General features: G+C 43.5%; 1 protein-coding gene across 4 annotated transcripts in view; it reads left to right on the top strand.

Moving 5' to 3' along the window:
- myo10 (myosin X) overlaps positions 1 to 19,728 on the top strand; it is a 96,737-nt gene that overhangs the window by 15,253 nt on the left and 61,756 nt on the right. For 3 of the 4 annotated variants that reach the window (XM_090181686.1, XM_090181689.1, XM_090181690.1), the window contains 4 exons: positions 2,136 to 2,204; positions 6,355 to 6,437; positions 6,732 to 6,840; positions 7,258 to 7,338. In XM_090181686.1, the coding sequence (XP_090037812.1) occupies positions 2,136 to 2,204; positions 6,355 to 6,437; positions 6,732 to 6,840; positions 7,258 to 7,338 (342 nt within the window). Of the gene's footprint in view, positions 1 to 2,135; positions 2,205 to 6,354; positions 6,438 to 6,731; positions 6,841 to 7,257; positions 7,339 to 18,784; positions 18,982 to 19,728 lie in introns of those variants that run through there. The other variant, XM_090181688.1, reaches the window with a different exon arrangement.

Here is a 19,728-nt window from a genome sequence, read left to right on the forward strand (position 1 = left end):
CAGTGGAAAAAGTATGTGAACCCCGAGGCTAATGACCTGTCCAAAAGCTAATTGGAGTCAGGAGTCAGCTAACCTGGAGTCCAATCAATGAGACAAGATCGGAGATGTTGGTTAGAGCTGCCATGAACTATAAAAATCACTCACAAAATTTTAGTTTGTTATTCACAAGAAGCATTGCCTGATGTGAACCATGCCACGACCAAAAGAGATCTGAGAAGACCTAAGATTGAGAATTGTTGACTTGCATAAAGCTGGAAAAGGTTACAAAAGTATCTCTAAAGGCCTTGATGTTCATCAGTTCACAATAAGACAAATTGTCTATAAATGGAGAAAGTTCAGCACTGTTGCTACTCTCTCTAGGAGTGGCCATCCTGCAAAGATGACTGCAAGAGCACAGTGCAGAATGCTGAATGAGGTTAAGAAGAATCCTAGAGTGTCAGCTAAAGACATGCAGAAATCTCTGGAACATGCTAACATCTCTGTTGATGATTTTACGATACTTAAAACACAAAACAAGAATGGTGTTCATGGGAGGACACCACGGAAGAAGCCACTGCTGTCCAAAAAAGAATTGCTGCACGTCTGAACAACGCAAAAGAGCACCTGGATGTTCCACAGCGCTACTGGCAAAATATTCAGTGGACAGATTAAACTAAATTTGAGTTGTTTGGAAGGAACACACAACACTATGTGTGGAGAAAAAAAGGCACAGCTCACCAACATCAAAACCTCATCCCAACTGTAAAGTATGGTGGAGGGAGCATCATGGTTTGGGACTGCCTCAGGGCCTGGACAGTTTGCTATCATCGACGGGAAAATGAATTCCAAAGTTTATCAAGACATTTTGCAGGAGAATGGTAGGCTATCTGTCTGCCAATTGAAGCTCAACAGAAGTTGGATGTTGTAACAAGCCAACAACAGAATGGCTTGAACGGAAGAAAATACGCCTTCTGGAGTGGCCCAGTCAGAGTCCGGACCTCAACCCGGTTTAAAATGATGTGGCGTGACCTCGAGAGTGGTTCACACCAGACATCCTAAGAATATTGCTAAACTGAATCAGTTTTGTAAAGATAGTCTAAAATTCCTCCTGACCTTTGTGAAGGTCTGATATGCAACTACAGAAAACATTTGGTTGAGTTTATTTCTGCCAAAGGAGGGTCAACCAGTTATTAAATCCAAGAGTTCACATACTTTTCCTACCCTAGACTGTGTATGTTTACATGGTGTGTTCAATAAAGACATGAAAACATATAATTGTTTGTGTGTTATTAGTTTAAGCAGACTGTGTTTGTCTATTGTTGTGACTTAGATGAAGGTCAGATCAAATTTTATGACCAATTTATCCAGAAATCCAGGTAATTCCAAAGGACCTTGGATTGTAGCCTACAAAAGCCTTTTCCCACGATCGATCAAACACATTTGGTGTGTCATCATAGTGGTCTCTGACTTGTGGTCAGGCTCGCTCAGGTGGAACAAACTTAAACTTGTGCCTTTTTTCAATGCTGATGTGTATGTCATTGAGAACAGAGAAGTGTGAAAGATTTTTTTTCGCAAACGTCCTTTCTGAATTTAAAAGTAATCTAGTTTTTCAAAAGTATCTGTAATCTGATTACAATATTTTTTCTGGTAACGTAACAGATTACAGTTACCGTTTTTTTTGCAATCCCTTACATGTAACAGATTACTGTTACTCCCCAACTCTGGATATAATGAATGAGTTTTATGATATTTTGAGATATCCAGAATGCTTAAAGGATTTTGAAAGGGTACATTTTTGGCATAAGAGCTTCAGTTTCTTGTCCTGAAATGGAATAATAATATATAATAATATTGCTTATTTAGATTTCATTGATTCAACTACCTTTTCATCCCACTTACTGTACGTAACAGTATAGCTAATGTAGTATATAGGCGTGCAGATCTCTTAGACTTTGTTTCTGAGTATGAAATTATGATAAAGAAAAATATGGGAATTCATTCAATTCTTGTCTATTTCATTGATCCTTCATTGTAGGAGATGTTATCCACACAATTGTCATATTCTAAATTATGTTGGCTCAATTGCATGGTGTGGCTAATAGCATTATGTGGTGAATAGCCGATAATGCTAACGCAAATCTTTTCTCATGTTACAGAAAAACCAATTTTATGTGAAACCACGCGTTGCTGTGCACAACTTTGGAGTGAGACACTATGCAGGCGAGGTAAGAGTTGTTCCTGTCTGTAACACTTTAGTTAAAACCGCAGGTATAATGCAATATGATGCCTGTACAATGCATTTTAAGACTTGTCAGGAGCTTATCATCATCTCATAAGGATCCTCGCTAAATACAGTGCGTTTTGAGTTTCAATTCGGACACATAGAGAAACATAACATCTTATTAGCCCCAGGATAGGACTACAGGCTAATACCATGTTATATAGCATCATACCTTTAGGTTTAAAGTGTTACCATGACACAGGAGCACGTTAGACACATCAGGACAGCATTTGCAAAGCAGACAGCAGCTCTGGCAAGCAACACGTACTGTACTTAGTAGACAAATGTGTGTGCTATTGAATGTTGCATTCGTCTCACCGCTATTTGCTGCCCTCTGGTGGTGTATTTTTATTTATTAAGGATCCCCATTAGCTGCTGACAAGGCAGCAGGTCCTCTTCCTGGGGTCCAGCTAGGGTTGCACATTTTGGGGAATATTCAGAAGTGGAAACTTTCCATGGGAATATATGGGAATTAACGGGAATATATGCAAATTAATTTTAATACCATTTAAATGTTGATGTTTTTTGCATTGGATATATTTACCATATCATATGGAGTGTCACAGCCGTTGAAAGAAGTAGACCAAAGCGCATCGTGGTGAGCGTACATATTCCTTTTTATTAGGATGATGATGACGCCGACAAAAACAATAAACAATACAAAAACAACCGTGACGCACGCTTCAGGGCAATGTGCCACAAACAAAGTTAACAACACACAATCACAGGTGGGAAAAAGGGCTGCCTAAGTATGGTTCCCAATCAGAGACAACGATAGACAGCTGTCCCTGATTGAGAACCATACCCGGCCAAAACAATGAAATACAAAACATAGAAAATAGAATATAGAATGCCCACCCCACATCAAACCCTGACCTAACCAAATAGAGAAATAAAACGGCTCTCTAAGGTCAGGCATGACATGGAGACAGAAACAGAAACCTTTTACCTTATCATAAGTAGACATAATTGCAATGATTAAATCCTTGCTATATAATGGTTTTTAAACAATTTAGATACGAATTTAACTTTAATTAAATGAGTTGACTCTTCACATTGGATGATTTCACTGAACAACAAAAGAAAGGGAATATTGAATGATCCCAATGATCCATCATATCTCCCAAAAATGTTTTCAACATACTTCTGTAAAATGAGTCTCGAAACTACAGCTTTGGTTGTCTTCCTGTCAGGCTTCCATGTCTTCTTCTCCCTGGACCTCCTCAATGTCCACTTTTTGAACATCAGACTCTGAGGCCTCATCTTCACTGTCAATGTCCAACCTTGTTGAGGGTGGCTCATTGTCAGGCTCAAAAAGCCTCAAATTTGCCCAGATGGCCACCTATTTTTCAACCCTTGTATTGGTCAGCCTGTTGTGTGCTTTGGTGTGTGTGTTTCCAAACAAGGACCAGTTGCGGTCTGAGGCAGCTGATGTTGGTGGGATTTGGAGGATGATGGAGGCAACAGGGGAAAGAGCCTCAGATCCACAAAATCCTTTCCACCAGGTGGCTGATGACATATGTTGGCACGACTGCCATATTGCATCTCCATCCCAAAGCCCTTGCTTGGAAATGTACTTCGCCAGACTGCCAAGAACCTTGCCCTCATTCAGGCCAAAGTGGTGAGACACGGTAGTTATGACACCATAGGCCTTGTTGAGCTCTGCACCAGACAGGATGCTCTTGCCAGCATATTTGGGGTCCAACATGTACGCTGCGGTGTGTATGGGCTTCAGGCAGAAGTCTTCACGCTTTTTTATTTATTTCAGAACTGCAGTTTCCTCTGCTTGGAGAAACAGTGAAGTGGGCAGGGCAGTACGGATTTCTTCTCTTACATCTGCAAGCAGAGTCTGAACATCAGATAGGATGGCATGGTCTCCCTCAATCCGTGCAATGGCTACTGCTATACGTTTCAGGAATTTCAGGCTGCTTACCACTCTCTCCCAAAATATATCATTCAGGAGGATCCTCGTGATGGAGCTGTCCATATCAGCAGACTGTGATATGGCCATTTCTTGGAGAGACTCTTTCCCCTCCAGAAGACTGTCAAACATGATAACAACACCACCCCAACGGGTGTTGTTGGGCAGCTTCAATGTGGTGCTCTTATTCTTCTCACTTTGCTTGGTGAGGTAGATTTCTCCTATATCTTGATGACCCTTCACATACCTAACCATCTCATTGGTTCTCTTGTAGAGTGTATCCATTGTTTTCAGTGCCATGATGTCCTTGAGGAGAAGATTAAATGCATGAGCAGCACAGCCAATGGGTGTGATGTGAGGGTAGGACTCCTCCACTTTAGACCAAGCAGCCTTCATGTTCGCCGCATTGTCTGTCACCAGTGCAAATACCTCTCTGGTCCAAGGTCATTGATGACTGCCTTCAGCTCATCTGCAATGTAGAGACTGGTGTGTCTGTTGTCCCTTGTGTCTGTGCTCTTGTAGAATACTGGCTGAGTGGTGGAGATGATGTAGTTAATTATTCCTTGCCCACAAACATTTGACCAACTATCAGAGATGATTGCAATACAGTCTGCTTTCTCTATGATTTACTTGACCTTCACTTGAACTCTGTTGAACTCTGCATCCAGCAAATATGTAGATAAAGCATGTCTGGTTGGAGGGGTGTATGCTGGGAGATGAACATTCAGAAATCTCTTCCAATACACATTGCCTGTGAGGATCAGAGATGAACCAGCTGCATACACAGCTCGAGCAAGACATTCATCAGCATTTCTCTGACTACGTTCCTCCATTGAGTCAAACGTCTGATTCCAGGAGGACCATGAGCTGTTGCTATCGATAAGGTGTCTGATTAATCATTTTCACCTCGAGGAGAAGTAGAGGGACTTTTGTCAAAGGTTGCTTATGAGCGCTGAGGGAACTTTATGTACTTGGCCAGATGATTCTGCATCTTTATTTCATTCTTCACATATGATTTGGCACAGTATTTTCAAATGTACACAGCTTTTCCTTCTACATTATCTGCAGTGAAATGTCTCCACACATCAGATAGTCCCCGTGGCATTTTCCTGTAAAGATTAGATTTATAATTTATTTTAACCCCAAAAACTCCATGTATAGATAAATAGTTAAGCAGTTAGATTAAACAACTCCTTTGTAAGATAAAATGTTTTAAAATGAAACATGTATGGAAATAGGTGAATAAACACTCAGTTAGCAGGCTCAAGCAAGCTAAAAACCTACATGGTAACAAAAACTAACAAGCAGAAATTGTTAACATGTTATAAATGATTTAAACACACTTTGTTTTAGGCTACTATTTACTAGTTAACACAACAACAAAACAATATGTATGTTCTATAGAATATATTCACCCCACCCAGTATTGTAATCAAAATTTAACAGAAAGCATGTAGTCCTTGGCTCAGACAGTGTAGTAGTGTGGGCTCAATACCATCTCGTTAGTGTGCAAGATCTTGAGAATCAGCTGTACATGTGATGGAAGAATACACTGTGCATGCAGAGGGTTGCAAATCCATTGAATTGGGGATAGTTTAACCAAAATATGCCACAAGACCTAGAATTGCCTTATGTGAATCACAGAAAAAAAGGTTCACTGTTGTCAGCTAACTTTTTAGATTAATTTAAGCAAAATTCCCTAAATTCCCGGGCTTAACTTCCCATGGAAAGTTACCGACCCTTTGCAACCCTAGGTCCAGCAACATTAAGTCAGTTGTATACAATTGAAAATATGACATTACATATTTAATAACACTTATCATAACAAATAAGTGTGTGCAGAGTGCGTGTCCTATATATATATTTTTTTGCAAGTAAAGGGGGCTTTTCTGTTTTTGGGTAGTGGACTGACTTTTGCTTCCCTCCACACACTTTCTTGTAGGTTTAGATTGAAGATATGGCAAAGTGGCAATATCGTCCTCTATTTTCCTCAGTAATTTTCCATCCAAGTTGTCAGACAATAATTAATCAAAATTGGAATGCATTTCTTTCATAATAATTTGGTCATTTATACTTGGATGTGTAGTGTCGGCATTTTTTTGCTTGCATGTCACGGCTAAGTTTGCTAATCTTGCCGACGAACAAAATCATTAAAGTAGTTGGTGTGCTCTAGGTGGTGTATGACGTGAGGGGCATTCTGGAGAAGAATCGAGACACTTTCAGGGATGACATCCTCAACCTGCTTAGAGAGAGCAGGTAAGCGGCAATTCTATAATGTTCAATCTCGAATTGCGCCCTATTCCCTATGCAGTGCAGACATTTTGACCATAGCCTAAAAGTAGTACTCTATATATGAAATAGGGTGCTATTTGAGATGAAACCATCTGTAAGTGAACAATTCATACATTCTGCACTACTGTTTTGAATTAATTGAATAGGGGTTTTATTTATAATTGAGGATCATGCAGAGCTGGGTAAAGTTGGTTATTCAAACGTGCACATTGTAACACTCATTCTGTGTGTGTGCGCGCGTGTGTGCATGTGCATCAGGTTGGACTTTGTGTACGACCTCTTTGAGCACGTCTCGAGCCGTAACAAGCAGGACACCCTCAAATGCAGCTCCAAGCACAGGAGACCCACTGTCAGTTCCCAGTTTAAGGTCAGTGACGATAATTGTCTTACATTTATCTGCACTAACCAGTCGAGGGACTGTACACAGTACCAGTCAAAAGTTTGGACACACCTACTCATTCAAGGGTTTTTCTTTATTTTTTACTATTTTCTACATTGTAGAATAATAGTGAAGATGTCAGAACTATTTAATAACACATATGGAATCATGTAGTAACCAAAAAAGTGGGATCTTTTATTTCAGCGCATGAAAAATGGGACCAACACTTTGCGTTTATATTTTTGTTCTGTACATAATGCAGTGACCATTTAATTGACCCTTGTCCCTTGTTTGTATTTGCCTTTATATCATGAACATGGAAAGTGCATAATAATCAGCAGCCCTAACAATACTGAAGTGTAACAGTGTCAGAGTTAGCTAACATTTAATATATTTTTTACCCAGAATTCCTTGCACTCACTGATGGCCAACCTCAGTACTTCGAACCCCTTTTTTGTGCGATGCATCAAGCCGAACACTCACAAGGTAAGCTCCTACATATATAAACTTTACGTCATACTCCTCTTCCTTGAATACAATCTTTTTAACATAGGGCAAGGCCATCAATGAATAAAGGAAAAATCCATATATTTTTTTAACGTGTGGGAATCCAATCATTGACTGTGTCTAAAAAGGCAACACTCCTCTTCCCTGACCACACACACACTAACACACTATAGCAATAAAATGGGAGTTCGGCCCTTTGCTGCCCTATGATCTCTAGGGAATTTGCAAGGCTTGGTTAATGTACACACATGAAATACAGCCTGAGCCCAGAATGAATGAACATGTTCAGCATGATACGGAAGGAAAGGAGGAGGCAGTGGAAACAAATGGTTCAGCTGGTCTACATGTTCTCCCTAACCCTTTATAGATCTATAAGGTTTAAGCAATATGGAAGTCCCACCAATACTTACCCACACATTACATATCTGCAAACATCAAAGGGCCAAGGACAAGGGGTACATTTGGACCGATTAGTTGTCAATTAGTCAACTGATCAATGAAGTACTTATTGGTTCTTTCATTAGTCCTGATACATTCATTGATACATTGTGTTGCTGCGGGGAGCAATTGACTGTGGCCCATTGTTTCAATGACAACTACATTCTCTATTTGTGACTGATTGTGAATTAACCAATGAACGAACAAACAAACAATGTAGTATATTGTATCGCTATAGTATACACTATTGTTATTATACTATATACAGTACCAGTCAAAGGTTTGGACACACACACACACACACACACACATTCTCTCAACCAGCTTCATGAGGAATGCTTTTCCAATAGTCTTGAAGGAGTTCCCACATATGCTGAACACTTATTGGCTGCTTTTCCTTCACTCTGCATTCCAACTCATCCCAAACCATCTCAATTGGTTTGAGGTCGGTTGATTTTGGAGGCCAGATCATTTGATGCAGCACTCCATCACTCTCCATGGTCAAATAGTCCTTACACAGCCTGGAGGTGTGTTTTGGGTCATTGTCCTGTTGAAAAACTAATGATAGTCCCACTAAGCGCAAACCAGATGGGATGGCATATCGCTGCAGAATGCTGTGACAGCCATGCTGCTTAAGTATGCCTTGAATTCTAAATATATCACCTACAGTGTCGCCAGCAAAGCACCCCCACACCATCACACCACCTCCTCCATACTTCACCGTGGGAACCACACATGTGGAGATCATCCGTTCACCTACTCTGCTTCTCACAAAGACACTGCAGTTGGAATCCAATCTCAAATTTGGACTCCAACGGTCTAATGTCAGAGTTGCTCATGTTTCTTGGCCCAAGTCAATTCTTCTTATTGGTGTCCTTTAGTAATAGTTTATTTGCAGCAATTCTACCATGAAGGCCTGATTCACGCAGTTTCCTCTGAATAGTTGATGTTGAGATGTGTCTATTACTTGAACTCTGTGAAGCATTTATTTGGGCAGCAATCTGAGGTGCAGTTAACTCTAATGAACTTATCCTCTGCAGCAGAGATAACTCTGGGTCTTCATTTCCTGTGGCGGTCCTCATGAGAGCCAGTTTCAATCATAGTGCTCAAGGGTTTTTGCGACAGCACTTGAAGAAACTTTCAAAGTTCTTGAAATGTTCTGGATTCACTGACCTTCATGTCTTAAAGTAATGATGGACTGTCATTTCTCTTTGCTTATATGAGCTGTTCTTGCCATAAAATGGACTTGGTCTTTTACCAAATAGGGCTTTCTTCTGTATACCACCCCTACCTTGTCACAACACAACTGATTGGCACAAACGCATTAAGAAGAAAAGGAATTCCACAAATTAACTTTTAACAAGGCACACCTGTTAATTGAAAATCATTCCAGGTGACTACCTCATGAAGCTGGTTGAGAGAACGCCAAGAAACCACACACTATTGCAGAGACTTTGATATTACTGGCACCCAATTGATATGGTGTAAACAATGTGTGGGGAGCCAGAGGAACAAAAACTCACATCAATACCTTTGTCAGATAGCACTGTGAAACTAATCATTAATTCTATATTAATTCTCCATAGGAAAACAATGTGGGGAGCTCAGCATTCCAAGGGTTTTGGGGCTAGGATTTGATGACAACTGAGCTAGCTGCCCAGGCTTACATAATTAGAAAGAGGAGATTCTCATGATTAAAATGTCGTCCGACTTGAAAAAAAATCTAAATATACACAGACATGCCTATATTTCCTCCATAGGAAACAATGGGAAGACTGTACAGTTCCAATATTATTTTTGATGTTTACCTTTGAACTATAAAACAACGTGAGCAGGTCTCATTGCCAACAATTGTGAAGCAGTCATTGTGACGTTGAGCAATAAGCTGGGAATAGAATGTTTGGAAGGCAAGTTTGTGCCACTGTGCTCAATAGAACTAATAGGAGCTGGCAGGGTGAAAAATGCACTAAAATAAGGCATTATGCACAAAAACAAATGTCACATCACTTCAGAAAGACAGCAAGCATCTGGGACATATGGTCATATTATGAAACTGGGCTCCACGGCGGATGCAATGAACTAGTTTTTATCAGAAAAGAACGTTGTTAAAAATGTTGTGTGTCCAGCCTACGATCTACACGGATTACAGAGCACTCTCGTCTGAGTGTACCAGAGCGCAGAATAATTACTTTACAAGCGCTCAACACCCGTTGAATATGGCCGGTGTCAGTAAACGTCGAAAAAAAAGCGTAGCGTAACACAACAACTACTTTACCAGTTCTGCTAGGACGGGTAAAATGGTCAGAGTGGTCTCATTTGTGTCTGGAGGTAACTAGCCAACGTTAGCTTGGGTGCTTGACTACCGTTGTAAGGCCAGAACGCTCAAATCAACCCTACTCCTCGTCCCGAACAACCAGAGCGAAATAGTCTGAATTTACGAACTGACAATCTTACAATGCCATGAATTGATGAGCGTCACATTGCACAGAGCCATATTTTATTTTCCATCCTAACGGAAACTGCACAGTAGCCTAATAGACAAACATTTCGTTAATAAAATAAAGATAAAAAATACTCTTTCAAAATGCAGATGTTATTTACTTATGGATCCATAATGAATTACTATGGGAATAAATATCACTGATTTACACAAAGTTGTTTAATGAAGGCAAACAATTTAGAATCCACCAATCCTGTAGCCTACTCCCGACAATCACGTACAGCGCCATATTTTCCATTCCATCTTAACGGAAACCCTTGGGGTTTCGTTTGTCGTTTTTCTCTGAATGGAAACACCTTAATATTAATCTAATTAAGCCAAATTTCTTAAAATCAATCCCATATACTATGTTATTACCAAAAGCTTCTCAAAGATGCTGTCTTGTGGTCAAATTAGCAATTACTTGCAGTAACAGAAGAAATGTCTGAGAATTAAATGACGTGCCACAGAATGCTGCGGCAGCACGCAGTATGACGCAACTTTTAAAGGAGGAACCACAATATATAGATATTCCATTAAAAATCTGCCGTTTCCAGCTACAATAGTCATTAACAATGTCTAAACTGTATTTCTGATCAATTTGATGTTATTTTAATGGACAAAAAAATTGCTTTTCTTTCAAAAACAAGGAAATATCTAAGTGACCGCAAACTTTTGAATGGTAGTGTGTGTCAAAGATTTAGAATGGGGGATCGGACAATTTTTTTTACATTTTCGCCTAAAATGACGTACCCAAATCTAACTGCCTGTAGCTCAAGACCTGAAGCAGGGATATGCATATTCTCGATACCATTTGAAAGGAAACACTGAAGTTTGCGGAAATGTTAAATTACTGTAGTAGAATACATTAGATCTGGTAAAAGATAATACAAAGACATTTTTTTCTTTTTTTTGTACCGTCATCTTTGAAATGCAAGAGAAAGACCATAATGTAATTATTCCAGCTCAGATTTAGATTTAGATTTTGGCTACTAGATGGCAGCGGTGTATGTGCAAAGTTTTAGACTGATCCAATGAACCATTGCATTTCTGTTCAACATTTGATATCAAGACTGCCCAAATGTGCCTAATGTGCCTAATTGAAATGTTCTTGTTACTTATAACCTCATGCTAATCATATTAGCCTACGTTAGCTCAACCGTCCCACGAGGGTCCCACCGATGCTGTATATGTGTTCTGTAGTTGTGCTGTTTTGGTCAGTAGTTGTGGTCAGGAGTTGTTCAGTAGTCGAGTCAGTTGGGGTGGTCAGTTTTATGGTCTGTAGTTGTGTTCTTGTGGTCAGTAGTTGTGTGGTTGTGGTCAGTATTTTTGTGGTTGTCTTCATTAATTGTGGTCAGCCATTGTGTGGTTATGGTCAAAAGTTGTATGGTTGTGGTCAGTAGTTGTGGTCAGTAGTTGTGTGGTTGTGGTCAGTATTTTAGTGGTTGTCATCATTAATTGTGGTCAGCCATTGTGTGGTTATGGTCAGCAGTTCTGGTTATAAGTTTTGTGGTTATAGTCAGTAACTTGGGTCAGTGATTGTGCTGTTGTGGTCGGCAGATATATGTTTGTGGTCAGTAATTGTGGTCAGTAGTTGTGGTTTAGTAGTTGTGGTCAGTAGTTGTAGCCAGTAGTTGTGTGGTTGTGCTCTGTAGTTGTGTGGTTGTGGTCAGGAGTTGTGTGTTATGAAGTTGTGTGGTTGTGGTTAGAAGTTGTGTGTTTGTGGTCAGTAGTTGTGTGGTGCTGGTCAGTAGTTGTGTCCAGGTAGTTGTGGTCAGTAATTGTGGTGGTCAGTAGCTATGGTTATTTACATGTGTGGTCAGTAGTTGTGTGGTCAGAAGTTGTATGTTTGTAGTCAGTAATTGTGTGGTTGTAGTAACTAGCTGTGGTCAGCAGTTGTGTGGTTGTGGTCTAAAGTTGTGTGGTTGTGGTCAGTAGTTATGTTGTCAAAAGTTGTAGGCCAGTAGTTTTGTGGTTGTGGTCAGAAGTTGTGGGGTTGAAGTCAGTAGTTGTGGTCAATAGTTTTAGTCAGTAGTTGTGTTCAGAAGTTGTGATGTTTGTCACACCCTGGTCAAAGTATTTTGTGTTTATCTTTATTTATTTGGTCAGGCCAGGGTGTGGCATGGGTTTTTGTATGTGGTGTGTTTGTATGGGGATTGTAGCTAGTGGGGTGTTCTAGCTAAGTCTATGGCTGTCTGAAGTGGTTCTCAATCAGAGGCAGGTGTTTATCGTTGTCTCTGATTGGGAACCATATTTAGGCAGCCATATTCTTTGAGTTTGTCGTGGGTGATTGTCCTTTGTGTCCTTAGTGTCCTGATGTCATTGTTCTGTGTTAGGATACACAAGTATAGGCTGTTTCGGGTTTTGTTAAGTTTATTGTTTTGGTAGTGTTTGTGTTTAGTGTGTTAATGCATTAAACATGGATTGCAATAGACACGCCGCATTTTGGTCCGACTCTCCTTCTCACCAAGAAAACCGTTACAGAATCACCCACCACCAACGGACCAAGCAGCGTGTCAACAGGCAAGAACAGCCCAAAGTGGAGTACAGTATGGACTATACTTCTTGGGAGGAGATAGACAGGTGGGCGGTCGACCCAGGGAGAGTGCCGGAGCCCGCCTGGGATTCGATGGAGCAGTGCGCGGAAGGATATAGGAGAATGGAGTTTGCGAAGCAAGCAAGGCGGCGCGGACGGAGGCCCCATAGTCAGCCCCAAAAATTTCTTGGGGGGGGGCTCAGGGAGAGTGTGGCAGAGTCAGGAGCCAGACCTGAGCCAACTCTCCCTGTTTATCGTGAGGAGCCAAGGAGGAGACCAGAACCAGAGCCGGTGTTGGAGGTGAGCGAAACAGAGACTGTGAAGGAGTTAATGGGGAAATTGGAGGAGAGAGAAATGAGGGAGTTGCTGTGTTGGTGTTTTAAACATGGAATTCGCCCGACGGAGCGTGTCGGGGATTTGATGGCACCTGGGTCAGCGCTCCATACTCGTCCTGAGGTGCGTGTTAGTCGGCTGGTGAAGATGGTGCCAGTCTCACGTACCAGGCCTCCTGTGCACCTCCCTAGCCTTGCACGTCCTGTGCCAGCACCGCTCTCAAGATCTCCAGTACGCCTTCACGGTCTAACCCATCCTGTGCCACCTCCACACCCCAGCCCTCCGGTAGCAGCTCCCCGCACCAGGCTTCCTGTGCGTGTCCTCGGCCCAGTACCACCAGTGCCAGCACCACGCATCAGGCCTACAGTGCGCCTCGCCTCTCCAGCGCTGTCGGAGCCCTCCTCCTCTCCAGCGCTGTCGGAGTCTCCCGCCTGTTTAGCGCTGTTAGAGCCTTCCTTCTCTACAGCGCTGCCGGAGTCTCCCGCCTGTTCAGAACTGCCAGTTAGCATAGAGCTGCCAGTTAGCATAGAGCTGCCAGTTAGCATAGAGCTGCCAGTTAGCATAGAACTGCCAGTTAGCATAGAGCTGCCAGTCTGCAAGGAGCTGCCAGTCTGCATAGAGCTGCCAGTCTGCAAGGAGCTGCCAGTCTGCAAGGAGCCGCCAGAGCTGCCTGTCTGCAGGATGCCGCCAAAGCTGCCAGTCTGCAAGGAGCCGCCAGAGCTGCCAGTCTGCAAGGAGCCGCCAGAGCTGCCAGTTAGCATGGTGCAGCCAGGGCCGCCAGTTAGCATGGTGCAGCCAGGGCCGCCAGTCAGCATGGAGCAGCCAGGGCCGCCAGTCAGCATGGAGCAGCCAGGGCCGCCAGTCAGCATGGAGCAGCCAGTCAGCATGGAGCAGCCAGAGCAGCCAGTCAGCATGGAGCAGCCAGTCAGCATGGAGCAGCCAGAGCTGCCAGTCAGCATGGAGCAGCCAGTCAGCATGGAGCAGCCAGAGCTGCCAGTCAGCATGGAGCAGCCAGTCAGCATGGAGCAGCCAGAGCTGCCAGTCAGCATGGAGCAGCCAGTCAGCATGGAGCAGCCAGAGCTGCCAGTCAGCATGGAGCAGCCAGTCAGCATGGAGCAGCCAGAGCTACCAGTCAGCATGGAGCAGCCAGTCAGCATGGAGCAGCCAGAGCTGCCAGTCAGCATGGAGCAGCCAGTTAGCATGGAGCAGCCAGAGCTGCCAGTCATCATGGAGCAGCCAGTCAGCATGGAGCAGCCAGAGCTGCCAGTCGACCAGACTCTTCCAGATCTGCCAGTCGACCAGACTCTTCCAGATCTGCCAGTCGACCAGACTCTTCCAGATCTGCCAGTCGACCAGACTCTCCCAGATCTGCCAGTCGACCAGACTCTCCCAGATCTGCCAGTCGACCAGACTCTCCCAGATCTGCCAGTCGACCAGACTCTTCCAGATCTGCCAGTCGACCAGACTCTTCCAGATCTGCCAGTCGACCAGACTCTTCCAGATCTGCCAGTCGACCAGACTCTTCCAGATCTGCCAGTCGACCAGACTCTTCCAGATCTGCCAGTCGACCAGACTCTTCCAGATCTGCCAGTCGACCAGGATCTGCCAGATCTGCCAGTCGACCAGGATCTGCCAGTCAGCCAGGATCTGCCAGTCAGCCAGGATCTGCCGAAACCGCCAGCCAGCCAGGATATGGTAGATTCGTCAACCTGCCTGAGCTTCCTCTCACTCCTGAGCTTCCTCTCACTCCTGAGCTTCCTCTCACTCCTGAGCTTCCCCTCAGTCCCGAGCTGCCTCAGTCCCGAGCTGCCCCTCAGTCCCGATCTGCTCCTCAGTCCAGTGGGGTTCTGGGTGAGGACTACTAGGCCATGGTCGGCGGCGAGGGTGGACTATCCAGGGACGCGAGGAGAAGGGACTAAGACATTGATTGAGTGGGGTCCACGTCCCGCGCCGGAGCCGCCACCATGGACAGACGCCCACCCGGACCCTCCCTATTGTTTTGAGGTGCGTTCGGGAGTCCGCACCTTAGGGGGGGGGTTCTGTCACACCCTGGTCAAAGTATTTTGTGTTTATCTTTATTTATTTGGTCAGGCCAGGGTGTGGCATGGGTTTTTGTATGTGGTGTGTTTGTATGGGGATTGTAGCTAGTGGGGTGTTCTAGCTAAGTCTATGGCTGTCTGAAGTGGTTCTCAATCAGAGGCAGGTGTTTATCGTTGTCTCTGATTGGGAACCATATTTAGGCAGCCATATTCTTTGAGTTTGTCGTGGGTGATTGTCCTTTGTGTCCTTAGTGTCCTGATGTCATTGTTCTGTGTTAGGATACACAAGTATAGGCTGTTTCGGGTTTTGTTAAGTTTATTGTTTTGGTAGTGTTTGTGTTTAGTGTGTTAATGCATTAAACATGGATTGCAATAGACACGCCGCATTTTGGTCCGACTCTCCTTCTCACCAAGAAAACCGTTACAATGTTATGGTCACTATTTGTGTGGTTATGGTCAGAAGTTGTGTGGTTGTGGTCACTAGATGTGGTCAGCAATTGTGGGGTTGTGGTCAGAAGTTGTGAGGTTGTGGTCAGTAGTTGTGTTCAGAAGTTGTGATGTTATGGTCACTATTTGTGTGGTTATGGTCAGAAGTTGTGTGGTTGTGGTCACTAGATGTGGTCAGCAATTGTGGGGTTGTGGTCAGAAGTTGTGAGGTTGTGGTCAGTAGTTGTGGTCAGTAGTTGAGTGGGCAGTAGTTGTATTGCCTTATCAGTCCTAACATCTATAATATGAACAATAGGACAGTGACCACTAAATTCCTATGAGAAAACACCATTAGCCACACATTTCTCAGGGGGGTTGTAAACATAAGGTCAATTCATGTTTATTTAGTAGGATCCCTCAGATTTGGATGTGTGGGCTTGGTAATCAACTGAGTGAGATTTAGGTTATTACAAAAATCCTTTAAACAGTCTGAGTCTTGGTTTCCCCAGGACAGGTTAAAGTCACTTTTGACAAACATTTTTGAAGTAAAAAAATAAGCTATTAAATCAGTGAGACTACTTAACAACCATTTCTTAGTGGAGGGAGATCAGTAGATGAGTTACTTTAGAATTAGAACCTAGTTGAAGATTTAAACTAGAAATTAAAATAGTTTAGGACTAGAAGTAGCCTTTAAAAGAGACACAGAAAGGTGACTTTTTGTATAGATAGCAACACCACCACCTTTAGGTGTATGCATTTCAAACTATTTTTGGCTTTGAAATCACCTGCAGTGTCAATAAAAGCCAGATCATTACCTGCCAACCTATTATTCATAACAAAAGGCTGCATAGCAATGAAAATGTAATTGTTGAAATTGACCTCAATCCGCCCTACATGTCGCTTATCTATCGCTGTTTTCTGGGGGCGTTGAGACGTAATTATAGTAGGGATTACCTGAGACAGCAGCGGCTTCATTTTACAATGCAAATTAGTAAAAGTGCTAATGGCAGTACCCTCCTTTCTAGCCATAGCAGGACTAGTAAAAGACCTTAAGAGTCCATTTCTTAGAGCTGCCTTGTACTGATTAGATAGTGTTCACGCACGCGCCAAGGTGATTTGGGTGAATTCCATCATCCCTGAAATGTATCAAAATTGTCAATAAAAGTAATGCCTGCGTATAGACAGTAGACTTTCAGCCAGTCAAGGAGTACTAGCAGTCTACTGAATCTGCCACTTCTATGACCAAGCAGAGGAAGAGGGGCAGAGGTGAACGGACACTTCTTTAAGTCTTTCAGCTTGTTAACAAGGTCTATAAAATATTTTTTGAAGCTGCTCTGATCTAGCCAACTTAATGTCTTTCAACCCCACATTAACTATAACAGTGTCAGCACCCGGTGACTGACACACAGCATCAGGAAGCAACCTGGTGATATCCTGAACTTTTGCCCCAGGAAAACAGTCTTTGCCCCAGGTACAGATATATGTGCACCATCGAACTATCATAATCGGCCGGAATGTTCCGGCCTCGTAGCAGACTGCGAAGCCAGAGCCACATAACTACCCCAGAGGAGGGCCGCTGAACCGCCGGCTGTGTGCAGGCCTGCAACAACCAGAGGGACAGAGCTCTGAGACAGAGAGCACGGCCCAGGGGAGGGCCGCTGAACCGCCGGCTGTGTGCAGGCCTGCAACAACCAGAGGGACAGAGCTCTGAGACAGAGAGCACGGCCCAGGGGAGGGCCGCTGAACCGCCGGCTGTGTGCAGGCCTGCAACAACCAGAGGGACAGAGCTCTGAGACAGAGAGCACGGCCCAGGGGAGGGCCGCTGAACCGCCGGCTGTGTGCAGGCCTGCAACAGCCAGAGGGACAGAGCTCTGAGACAGAGAGCACGGCCCAGGGGAGGGCCGCTGAACCGCCGGCTGTGTGCAGGCTTGCAACAGCCAGAGGGACAGAGCTCTGAGACAGAGAGCACGGCCCAGGGGAGGGGGGCCACAGGGGTCCAGGCAGTTGATTCACTAGGACAGTAGCTTTCACAGCCATGGAAGGAACATCTACGTCCCCGGTAGAAGACAGACGGGACAGGGGCTCAAAGCAATTTGAGTCTTAAGTCTGTACGCGGGGTAACAAAGCAGGCGCGCCGGGAACGCGCCGGGAACGATTCTCCTTCTTCCTGGTTCCGACACACATCAATTCACACTCAACTGGAGTTGAACAATGAGCAGCCATAAATCTGGTTCAAACTAGTAGAGGGGTACAATGGCGGAAACTGATCATATCCCAGGAAGGTCACATTATAATCCTCTTGGATGTTTTGATAGGAAGCATTTAAAGATGCCGATAGACTCTAAGAATCCTTATTCAGTTCAAGCCTTATTCCGTTCAATAATCCTTTCTTTAGCTGCATCGAGTTCAATAAATTTTTCACACATGAAGGTGTCCATCTGACCTTTCCCCATGACGTCTGCAAACATGTCGCATACCGTACACTTAATAGCATGTGAGTCCCCAGCAGATTCAAAAGAGTTTTCACATACAAATTAGCATAGTTAGGAGCCATAGGGGATTCCATAGCAGCACCCTTAATCTGGATAAAGAAATCATTTTGAAACATGAAATGGTTGTGTGAGTACTATTTCAGCCAATGTTACAATGCATTGGGTAACTCATTTGGGTCACGCTGCAAAATAGAATGTTCCATGAGTTCAATGCCTGCCCAATACATTGATTCATTCGGCGTGGGTATGCTAGTGAGGATATTGGAACATGTTTAAAAATGAACAGCTTTTGTTCCCGGATTCCCGCTCCTCGTGTTTCCAGAGTGCACTGCTTTTGTCCACTATTCCCTTTCCCCCTGTGCACACACACACACACACACACAGGCAAAGACACGCACACACACACACACACACACACACACACACAGGCAAAGACACGCACACACACACACACACAGGCAAAGACACGCACACACACACACACACACACACACACACATACACCAGGCAAAGACACGCACACACACATATGCACTTACATAGAACATACACAGGCACAAAAATGTTCACTCACACATACACACACTGATACACACACACTTCTCCCCACCCTCCCCAACAGTCCCTACAAGTGGCCCATACAAATTAGCCTCAGCATGGGACGCATCTCCATGGTAACCGCCCCCACACACATAAAGAGAAGCGGAGCTGGCAAAAGGCTTTGTTCATTCTCTGCTTGTGTTTATTCTTGTGTGTGTGTTGGAGAGAGAGAGACCCAGCTTTTAGGAACTTCTGTCATCTGTCTATATCTCTCTGCCTTGATACGGAACTCTTGGCTTATTGTTAGAGATGGAATGAGAGACTACGCTGCATTGCATGGTAAGAGGCAATGTAGTTTAAATGGAAAGTGTTATCGCTCAGCTAGTGTGCATTAGGCTTTGTTTGTGGCACTGGAGTATGTTTTACCTGAAAGATTGGCTTTCGTGGTGGAGTGGAAATGGAAGACTGAAAAGGTGCACGGTTCAGTGTTGGCATGGCGAAGGGGTTTCTTGTTGCATTTGCTAGCTATAGTTATTGATTGTTGTGCCATCACATTCATTATCTAGGGCTAGCATTTTTGGTGAGGACACACCATTTGATTGGCTCTTCTGATATTGTCTGTTATGTGTCATTATTAGATGTGTATTTGTTGTGCTGTTGCAGTTCATTGATTTTGCTCACGGCATGACCAAAATGAATTGATAAGGAGATTGATAAAAATGTGACATTTCGGTTAAAAACAAACAGATGTGTCACCACAGCTCACTCTATTATTCGTCTCTCAACCTTTGAAATGCACTGCTCTTTGGGACACTGTTAGTTGAAACAATGCACAATTTATATGTGTTATGCTTTTTGCAAACCTAGTTTTTACCAATGTTTGACACGTGATAATCAGCTTATGTGATGTGATTTTTTGGTTACTTACAGAGAGAAAATACCTGTTGATATTCTCATCAACTGAGATGATGGATTCTCTTATTGATTTTATTTACAATCATTGATATAATACTGTATGTATACTAATAATTCAGCTTTTTGTTGCTATACATATGATGATTTGTAAGGGGGGAGGCATTCTCTTCT

This window comes from Oncorhynchus mykiss, chromosome 8 (assembly GCF_057628025.1).
Source record: "Oncorhynchus mykiss isolate SJ-2025 chromosome 8, ASM5762802v1, whole genome shotgun sequence".
Lineage (NCBI taxonomy): Eukaryota > Metazoa > Chordata > Actinopteri > Salmoniformes > Salmonidae > Oncorhynchus > Oncorhynchus mykiss.